This window comes from Solea solea, chromosome 20, assembly GCF_958295425.1.
Source record: "Solea solea chromosome 20, fSolSol10.1, whole genome shotgun sequence".
Taxonomy (NCBI): domain Eukaryota; kingdom Metazoa; phylum Chordata; class Actinopteri; order Pleuronectiformes; family Soleidae; genus Solea; species Solea solea.
This window is the reverse complement of record NC_081153.1, coordinates 12,329,679-12,340,635: the sequence shown is the minus strand read 5'-3', so window position 1 is coordinate 12,340,635 and position 10,957 is coordinate 12,329,679. Positions and strand designations below refer to the sequence as shown.

Below are 10,957 nucleotides of genomic sequence, written 5' to 3'. Positions count from 1 at the left end.
GTTCGCCAAAGTGCAACTAACAATGGCAACTACATTACCATCACTTTTACATCTTTAACAACTCTTACCGATGACTAACTTCAGCACCAAGCATTAGACCCAATTTGTGAGCATAAAGGTCCATTTATTTTCTACCCATCCCAAACGTTATCTCCATCACTACTCTACATCCCTCTGTGTGTCTTTTGTGTTGCTATGGACGTTTGCACAATACTTCCTCTCTAGAGAGGAGTGCTGAGTACCAAGTTGCAGACATCAACAGACATAGCGACCATTAAAAGTGGTTCTTTTTTATTGTGTTTGATCCATAATAAATTGAAACCAAGCGTATTTTGTGGCAGTGGAATGTAAGACCAGTAAATACAAGTCGATCCTATGAGTTGGGATATTACTCGTTGGCGTTGGTGATGAGAGACGTCGATGATAAGCAGCATTTCCAATATTTCTGTTTTCTGGCTGCAGGATAAACCAGTGAGCTCTGGCAGCATGTTTTATATTATTATCTATACTGCCCCCACGATTTCCGGTGGTATTGCTCTGTTTCGTCTCTCATTGTAAGCTCCTCTGCTTGGTGCACAATGACGGACGGAATTAAAGCAAAGTACAAACAAAAATATAAATGGGCCTTAAGATTCTTTAGCCGAACTGGGTCACCCCAAACATTAATAAACAATAAACAATTGAAATGATGTACTAATGTACATAATGTTTAAAGCTAAATACTTTGACCAGGTGTATCACACGGCATTTGCATCCCTTGTCCCGCATATTGAGATGATGTCCCGCATTTAATCGGCTCTAGACTGATGCTTTTCTAAAAGATCTAATGGCTGTGAAACAGGAGGGCGTCTGTCGCCACGGAGCTGCACGACTGATGTCAATCAATCTGTCAGTCGCAAATTATACAGATTCTTGACAAGATCTTGAGGAAATAATGATGGAAAATCCAGCGAATAAAGGAAGCTGCAGCTACAACAAAGAACAGGGAAACTACTCAGAACTGAGTGAAGCAGCTAAAGGCCATTGTCAGAGTTTTTTTGTCTTTTCCGAACAGACTATGGAAGAAATTGCAAAAAAAAAAAGCTGCAGTCATAGTTACAGAAATCAAATTTTTGTACTACAGTACATCTCAGCACTGTAACAGGCGTCCCACATAGTCCCACAAAGAAATTGTCTTTGTCCCTCATTTACTTTGTTGGGATCTGGTCAGTGCTGACATGCTGATGGTTAGCATGCATGACTCACCAGTGTGTAGGAATTAGTGACACCGAATGGTGAGACTGCACATGGCAACAAATGGAGGATTCTCTCGCTCCCCTTGCCCTTTCGTTGATTTTATAGTGATTATACTCTTGATTATATGGTTGTGCATTTTATTTACATTTTACATTTACATTGACAAACTGGAACTTGGGCAAAGAAACTATTGACCTGATTAAAATAGTTAAAGGAATACTTCACCAATTTGCATTTAGCTTTGTATTACTAGAATAGGGGTAGTATTTTTGAAAACTTGTGCTTCCTAACCTCAGTTTCCCCTGAGTTGAGAAATATCTTCATTCTTTTCTTCATGACGTGCCCACCAGTGCCCACCAGTTAGCAAAGATGGCGGACACTGTTTACAATCTGGGAATAAGGTCCCGCCCCTCTACTAGTGGGTCTAAAAAGTGCAGAATTAGCGTTGCAGTTTCAAGCCTTGGACCTAGTGTCACTGGTGGGCACGTAACAAAAATACGAATGAAGAGGTTTGGGAAGCACCATTTTTCAAAAATACTACCCCTATTCTATTAATACAAAGCTAAATGCAAATCGGTGACGTATTCCTTTAATGCTCAAGTCCAATCTTTCCAACCAATAGAGGTATTTTTATGGATACATAAACAAATGTCCTGCTAATCCTTGAAAACTTTGGACCAAAGTGGTTGCGTGACAAAGCCCCTAACTTCAATTTCATATGCCAGTCATTCCCAGAGACTGGGGCAAGACCCACATATTTGTTTTGGGTTTCCATATACATTTGCAGAATATTTCTTACAGCCTTTTGCCAAAGATTTATGAGTAACCTTTAAAAAACATGCAAAAATATGACTCATTTATGAAAGTATATCTGTGGTATGTCTGCTTTATCTGCTCAAAATTCTATGAAGTGTTTCAGAAATGGCAGTAAAAAGTCAGCATTTGCGCTTGTCATTATTTATATTGTGAACGGGTCATGATTCGTCTTTAAACAGCGAGTCTCCATAAAGTTTGGGAAATATTGCTATCCCACATGGAGTGGATATTTGCAATAACACTGATCAATGCATCTGCCGTGCTGTGGACATAATAATTGGTAGAGTTTTCTTAGCAGTCGAGTGTCATCTGACAGACCCACGGTCACCTCTGCGCAGTCACTGTCCAAAACCAGGTTTCACCAAAGTGATCTCAACGTGACACGGAAGTGATTTTGGTGACAGTGTGGATGAGATCATCAACATCAACATCAGCACTAATAATATTAATGCTGCTAGAAAGAAAGCTACCAATCTTCTTCAATGCAGCCCCGGCTGTTTACGCTAATTAAAGCAATCAATGTAGCGACACTTAACGTGACAATGGTGTACTGCTGCTCCAAAGGCAGCACCTTTGTAAACGTCGTACGGAAGGATTTCCTGGAGCCGGGTTGCCGTTAGCATGAATCATGTCTGTGGAGAATGAGTCCCCTTTGAGAGCGAGCTGTTTAAATGCTAATGGGTGTGTGTGTGTTTTTTCTCTCTCCTCTCATCAGCCTCCAAGTTTGGACAATTAGTTATCTCCCAAGATTTGTTAAGATGAAAAGCCCTGTAATTTTACGCCGCTGTGAATCAGACTTTTCAAATTCACGGTGTGCACACGCGACCGTCAAAGGAAGTGCTGTCAAGCAGACTAGACTGCCTGACTCTTCTCTATCAGGCAGTTGCATGCAGACGGACAGCGACGAGGCTGAATCTTGTACAGCCCTGGGTTCTTTCTTGGTTGTTACACCGTTTCCACACACAACTCTGACATCTAAATTGCTGCCTCTGACTGCTCTATTGTGTTACGGTGACAATCTGCTACTGCTGGTAGGCGAGCACTACTATTACCTAGATAGAGCATCGGCAGCCCCCTGTTCACTCTTTTGGGGCTGCGTGCAGTTTCTAAATGAATTAAGGGCTTTTAATATCATCCTGTAATGGCAAACATTACCGTGGAGCTGTGCAGCACTGGCAAAGCTTTGTATATCATTATTCTTGTTCAGTGTAATTTAAATGAATATCTTGGTTTGTTTTTGCCACTAAAGATGCATCATTTCTCACGTCCACTTCTCTTAACTATTAATGGTTTAAAGAAAAATGGCCCCAAATAGTTTGTTCTGGCTGTGACTTTAATTGACAGCCTCTATGAGCAATTACTGGACCATATGAAATCTCACAGAACCCATAATTCTCACCACTTTGCTTCACAGGAAGTACAATCCTGCCTACGGCTCAATTAATATATAAAAGGGAATGATTCCTTTGTTGTTTTCCCCATTTATTCTTCTATCACATTATAAAACGAAGCTCGGTCACCACATCTACTCGTCTCTCTTCCTAGCTGTGAACTCAGTGAGGGTGCGTTTGTGTCTCTCTGTGTGTGTGTGTGTGGGGGGGTGTGCAAATGTGTCGCCGCCACATCTGCTCCCGGGGTGAAAGCAGCACAAACACATCACGGCGAAAGAATCCTCATAGAAAGTCCTTTGATTGACAGACAAACGGAGGATTTAGGTTGGCAGGTGGGTCGGCTCAGCTGTGCAGGTCACAGTCTTGAGACCTAACGTTAGGAAACGTGACGAAAGTTGCTGTTACATCAAAGGGAACTAAACTTTGTTGGACCACAGGAGTGTGGACGTGTCACTGTTTCTGTCTGGGTGTGATTGTTGAACCTCAGAGATGTTTAATAGTATCAGATATAAGATATTACTGCTACGTATTAAGACATCGTAACTGCACGCACTGGCCCATTAGAGTCAAATTGGTTCACACAATGCTGAGTAAGCCTATCAGCTCCACACGACTCTCTCTGTATTAATCAGTGTAGCAGTGCTTATATCTCGTGTCGCCCGGCAACATACCCACGCTGCACATAGGATGTGATTCGTTTAACGTGGAGGCAACAGTGCCAGTAAATTGAGGCAGGTTGGAGTAGAACTGAAAAGAAGTGACCACGAAAAACCTGCTTCTTCAGCAGTTTGACGCGATAAAAGCTTCTTGACCCGACCTGTTCCTTTGCTGCCTTTGTTAGGTCTGGTAGTTTTGCTTGACGGCACAGCATACATTTAATTTACATTTAGGCAAAAAAACACCAACAGTTACACAATGCACCTTTATTAAAGGGGAATTATGTTTTTTTTTCGACCTGGGTTTTTAAATGTGCCTGAGTACGTGAACAGTACTGTGTGTGTAATCTCATGGGGGCAACAGCGCCTGAGTTATATCCATAAAAAGTACTTTCTGTCACCAATAAATGGCTCAGATTGTTAATGGAAGAGTCTGGCAACATTACCAAGGACGTAAAAAAGATGCTATTGCCCCATAAGATTACACTGCAGCCATGCTGCCATGCATATACTGAACCAATTATGAAACCTTTTTGTCAGTACTAACACACCCAGAAAAACACTGGAATTCCCCTTTAATTATTATACATATACAAATACAAATCCTTAGTCTTTTCACAGACATGTAATGTTTTCTGCTGAATACACTTTTAAAAGCCAGGTGAATATATTACTAACACATTAGACACCCCAAGCTTCTTTGCTGTATGCACCAGTGTCACAAGGGAGAGGCTTGGTAATGAAGGGAAACATTATGATTTCCACCTAATGCGTTAATGCAGTTAGACACGTCCACTCACAAGAGAGCGCTGCATTTTTAACACGACCGCCTTCCCAACTTGCCGTCACTCAGTGACCGAGGGTAACCAAATTAAAGTCATTTCCAGATTAAAATGTCATTATTCAGAAAGCTGTGGGAGGTGTGCATAATTCTGAGCACAAGGGGTGACTTCTTTTGTCAGGACACAAACCTGTTATCAGAAGAGGTTTAAGATGAAAATAATGGGGAAATAATGATGATTTTATGTCATCAAAACAAGAACCTTTAGTGAGGACCAGGTCATTTTTGACCAGTATGAGGTGGTTTATGAGGAATAATAATGTAAAACTTAACAATGTGGCTGACCCGCTGTGTCTTCAGACTGTGTCATTCTACTGTTACTACCTCATCTGACTTCCTGCTGGTTCTCTGGCAGAGAACTGTTTCTTTCTGACAGAACTGTCAGAAAAGTGTTCACACCGAGAGCTTTGAGGGCAAACTTCTCTGCACTTCTTGGTAACTCACAGGCTTATGGGTATCTCTGATTATTCTGCACTATACAAACACAAATTAACACTAACTTCCTTACTTACTGTCAAACAAGCATGGCTTAATGTGTGTTTATGGTATGTGTTTATGGCTGTGTGACTTCATTTCTTTTCACTGTCACTATTGAAATATCCCACACACAAGCACATTGTTCATCCTTACATCCTAAAAACAGAACGAGCTGTGTTTAATTTGAGTTATGATGTCCATGCACAGCAACATTACAATGCATAAATGACAATATACACCATGTATTTCTAAAAACATGGATTCATTGTATTTTAACCACATCTCTGTTATTTTACATTTGACCCGACAATATATAATAATGTGACCTTTGGGTCATTCATGTGCACAAGTGGGACTCAAAGGTCTCAAAGGGAACTATGGTGGCCTGCACATACCAGAAAATATGTCGTTCAACTTTGTTTTCATTATAAGTGTCTGGTCTGTTTGTTTGGACTGCGTAAAGCAAGGTCCTTGCCCAAAGTACATTTAAAAGACTTGTTCTAAGGCGACAAAAACTGAACCATTTTAGTTTTAAAGTGATTATATATACTTATACAAGCATGTTTTAGGGGTAGTGTATTCAATTACGAGTCGGTCGTCAGGCCATGAATAGCAAAAGTGTAGTGTGGTGGTCATCAAAACTAGAAAATCGATATATAAATACAGATCATTAGGAAGGGACTGAAGTCCACGACGGCCACACGTGCAGTTGCTTTCAGTCTCTCGGGGCTTCATTACTGTTTTGATATACTATGTCAAACGATGTTGTCCCTCTCACTAGAATCCGAATTACAATTTTAAGTGATTTATCAGAGCCTGTCAGTCTGTTGTGTCTCTGTGAGTTATTACCTACCTCTTTCACTACCTGTGGGGAAATCAGCGTGTTCTTCTTATTCAGTCAGTGTTTTCATACCATAACTGTCACTGGGGTAATTAACTGTTTCCTTGCACAGTAATTGCCAATTTAATCTGGGCCCAATTCCTGATTTATGGTATTGGGTCTGTCAGTCATGCAGGGTGTGGATGGTTTCCATGGGGATAAAGGAAGTGCAGTAATCATTTTCTTTAACCAGTGGCCAAAGCAAATTACCTGTAGTCCCCCAAACAGAGAGGGTTGCTATGGCAAAGCAATTACCCAAAATTATAATTGTGCCAGAATAACCTATTAAATTAATTAGGTTTTTGCTCTTTCATTCACTCACTCACCCACTCTAACCCTCTGCGAGAAAAATGTCCATGAGTAAGCAATCGAATCAAGAGGGTTTTTTTTAAAGGATGCTTGACTCTAGTAGTCAGCAAAGCTAATCTGATTTGCGAATGGTGATTGGTCTAAAGTGTGTACACGACTGTGAATTTGTGTGCACATACTTTATTTATCTCGGGGGGGGGGGCAACCTGGTATACTGTGGTCATCGTCGATGCACGCCAAATCTGAAGTGTCAGCTTTCAGAGGGGACACAGGTGTGTCCATGCTGTGCCACAAACCCGAGCCCTATTTTCTTTCCCTCACACACACACACACACGCTGATCCAGTCTGACTTGACATCCACACAGTGGGAACATTTGAGTGGGTGTGTATCCCTGTTCAACGTGTTCCTCACCACAGGGCTCAGGAAAGTGGGCCACCAATGGAGAAACCCAAGCCTGCGTTTCACCCTCCATTCACCGCATGGATTAAATCAGCTCTCATTACTGCTGATCTGCCGTGAGGAATGGGATTAATCAATCAGAGACAATCTGCCAAATTAAAAAAATGAAATAAAATGGTGCTCATCTCTGAGCCCGTAGCTCTGTTGGTTTTGATGTTATTTTGGTGACATGTGGCGTGGGTGGATGAGAAAACATCAATCACACAAACAGATGTGTAAAATGACCATTTTATGGAACGTGCATTGAGAGATTAATAGCATTTTTAATACAGTATTTGTACGTACGGGAGACGTTTAGGTTTAATCTCAAGGTTTTTTTACAGCTCATATGTAGAAATCAAACAGATATTTGAAACGTGGTTTACTACCTAACCTATGTGTCACGTAGATTATGGTTGGTTAATCTCAGTTGCGTCACTGTTGGCTGCCACCTTCTGTGCCTTGATCTGAAAAACATAGAGCAGAGCACACGATAGGTTTTTTAACATCTATCATAATATGTACAGCAGTTGATATACTCTTGCTCTCCTAAAGGACAGTTAAGACTGGTAGTTTGTTATATGGAACGTATTTGTATAATTTTTCTGATCATATACACTCCTAATTTCAAAACAAAAACAACAAAAACTGCTTGCATACAGGCCTTTGTATCTGTGTTTTGTTTAGGATAGTTTGCATGTGTGTGTGTGTGTGTGTGTGTGTGTGTGAAACAGCAAATGCTTTTGCTGAGTTGCTAAATGATCAGTCAAGAGCTCATTAACCTATAAATAATTAAGTGCACAAAAATGGCTAAAACATAACAATTAGTGTCGCATATTCAGTCATTAAGTCAACTTCCGTGATTTTCAGGAGAGACGGAAATTGCTTTTCAAAAATGAAGGAGGCCATTATTGGCGTGAGACCATTTGTGTTGGCTCGCGGACATTTTTTCATACTGCGTTTTGAAAATAATCTTAACACACAACATGACAGATGTCGGTGCTGCAGCTGCACTGCTCTCTGCTGCCCTCATATGACTGTTGATGGAACTGCCTTCAGCTATGAATTTTAAAATGAAATGGACACCTTGAATTGTCAACAGATCACATTGTTCCATGTGATTTTATGTGCATGGAAAATCCAGGACATGCTCCGCTCTCATTTTAAAGGGATAGTTCAGGTTTTCAAAAATCTTGTTTAAGAGATACGGACTGACTTTGCAGTTTAAATGTGTTATTTTGTGTCTTCAGTGTTGGAAATCCTTTGTGACACAAGCTTATCACACGAGGCGGCAGCAGACCAGCAGCAGCTGGAAATGCTGATTTTCTCAATGGTCCAGTGGAGTGACTGGTTTACGAATCTATTGATCTAGAGCTTCTTTTTCCACATGTATATTGTGTTGTCGTACCTGAACAACCGGCCTCTCGTGCGAGGTAGCCATCCATTAGGGAAGTGAATCCCGTCAGCCCCCCCATGGCAGCATACGGGACGTCCCTGCCTACTGGCTGTCCCCGAGCCTCTCTCTCAGACTTGGTCTCAACCTGCAAAAAGCATCATGTGATATGGATTTAAAATGATGGGTAAATTGCAAAAAATATTGTAAAGGTGTGTTTTGATAGTGGACTCACCAGGGTTCGGTGAGCATAGGATGGTTGACTACACCCACAGGTGAAGGGGCTCTGGAACCCAGAACAGGAATGGCCTGAAAAATGAATAAATATGTTATTAAGAAATGGGACTTTTCAACTAAACAGTCCATTTTGTGTTTCGTGTGCATCCAAATGCAAATGTTTCAGACTCACACTTCCTGCACAGATGTCCAGCGGTTACACTGTGGTCCTCCGGTAAGTGTTTACACCTGCAGCGGACATGTTTTGGTCCATTTTGAGGAACATACTCGTAGGTAGGACAGCGGCATCCCCTCGCCTGGCACTGTAGAGTCAGGGGCCTCTCAGAGGGAATCACCTCAAAATCTGTCTTGTGTTGTTTATACCTGGATGAGATTATATCACTTACAAATGTAATTATGTTCCTAATGATGGAGAAGGAAGTCAGAGTTAAAGGACCAGTGTGTAAGAAATAAGGCACAAGCTTTTTACATTACATTACATGTCAGATTAACGCATGTTTTCAGGATTTTTAAATCTTTTTAACTGATTTACAGTCCGGCATCGTTTGCTTTGATTCCTGTGTTGGACGTCGCGCTCATGACTCTTCCAGTGACGACACCCTCTGCTCAGCTTGCTTGGAACCTCGCCAGAGCAGGTGCTAAAAATAGGACCAGGTACTATCGCTAATGGAAAAGCAAAATTAACCAAGTAGAGTCAAGCCGTGCCAAGCCGAGTCATGCCAGAACTGTAGAGTGGAAAAGCACCATTAGTAAGCTTTCACTCACTACTACTTTGACTGATGTTTATGTTCCGAAACATGGTGGCATGTAGAGATAAAAAGTTTATTATATGATTACAAAAACCAAACTCTGTGATTGTACACTAATACCAGCATATTTATGGGAGGTAAATTCGATGTCTGCCAATAAACTCTCCTTAATGTTACACACTGGACCTTCGGTGTATTGCGATATAATGAACTACCTATGTGTGCAGAAGCACGGAGTCTCTGGACCAACGAGTTTGCAGTCGATGCCTCCTGGCACCCCAAAGCTCACATACAGCCTGTTTTTCATGCGTCGAGGGACCACCGTTCTCTTGTACTCCTCATATTGCGCTTGAGTGAACAAGACGCCTCCATCATCATCACCCACAATCCTTGGAGAGACGAGAACATTTGTGTTGAAAAGACAATTTACTGACACAATGGGCCGAACAGCCTCCAGGAAAAATTGCCATAATGTTATTACAGCATATTATTGTTTTCATAGTCTCAGGTGGAATCAGCTCGGCTTGCTCCAAGATAAAAACTCTGTAGTGTAAAAGTTTTAAAAGCAAGTATCTACTGTCTGACACTGAGACCAACCTTTTGTACTCGCAGTATTCATCTATGGCTTTTAGAGCTGATTCATCAACGCTTTGTCTTTCCATCGTCAGTTGTCCACAACTGACAGCGGTGAGCTTATTGTCAAGTTCCTGTTTACACCTCCAGTAAAGGTTGCTATGGCAATAGATGTAGACGACTCTCTAATGGTCACAAAGTGAACTGCAAGAAAAGAAACAAAGCAGCATATACTAAACCTTTATAGCTCAGTAGTGTAGGATTATTTATTACTCATTATGTGTATAGAAAATGACATTGTTTTAGACTTGCCTTCATGTTAAATTGTCCTTTTATCTTTTTGTCTGCGTCTCATTGACTCACTTTTATTTAATATTTATTTGTATTCTTTTTTTAATCTTTCATTTATCATTTACCATTTATTTACAGTATTTTATCGTATTATAGTATTTGTCTTATGTTCAAATATTAAGAAATGTCTCAGTAGTTAAAGTATTTTCTTCCCGAAATAGTCATGAACCATATATTTTTAACCGTTACACAAACTAATTATTGCCGACATTTGTAAAATGCACAATTGCACACTGATCGGTATCGTGTTATCAGTGTGTTAGTTTGCTTAATTAACAGAAATAATACATGTCATTACATTTCACACATCTGTGCTGCACTGCAGAGCCAGTGAGGACTATTTTGTCATGTCCTGACAGATTTTAGACTACTTTTGCTTATTTTGCTTTTAAGGTTTATTGACATTAACCTTTGATATTATTTGATAGCTATCATAGATATATAGATATATAGATCGATATATTTTTGAAAAAGTGGCAGTAATCTAATCCAGAGAAGAAGAAGAAGAAAAGTATGAAGCGATCATGTACTCACAACGGGTGTGTGCTACGTTCCTGAATAAACAGTCAAGTGATACCAGAGACTTGTTATTCCTTACTTTGTGCAAC

The 10,957-nt window shown here is 40.6% G+C and overlaps 1 protein-coding gene across 1 annotated transcript; it reads right to left on the bottom strand.

Moving 5' to 3' along the window:
* Nucleotides 1–7,299: 7,299 nt before the first annotated feature.
* Nucleotides 7,300–10,217, bottom strand: fam221a (family with sequence similarity 221 member A). The gene is made up of 6 exons (XM_058619708.1): nucleotides 10,023–10,217; nucleotides 9,641–9,814; nucleotides 8,849–9,039; nucleotides 8,675–8,748; nucleotides 8,455–8,587; nucleotides 7,300–7,513 (listed from the first exon to the last, which is right to left on the bottom strand). Exons 1-6 carry the CDS (start codon nucleotides 10,085–10,087, stop codon nucleotides 7,482–7,484), a joined length of 669 nt encoding a protein of 222 aa, XP_058475691.1. The 5' UTR covers nucleotides 10,088–10,217; the 3' UTR covers nucleotides 7,300–7,481.
* Nucleotides 10,218–10,957: the final 740 nt, after the last annotated feature.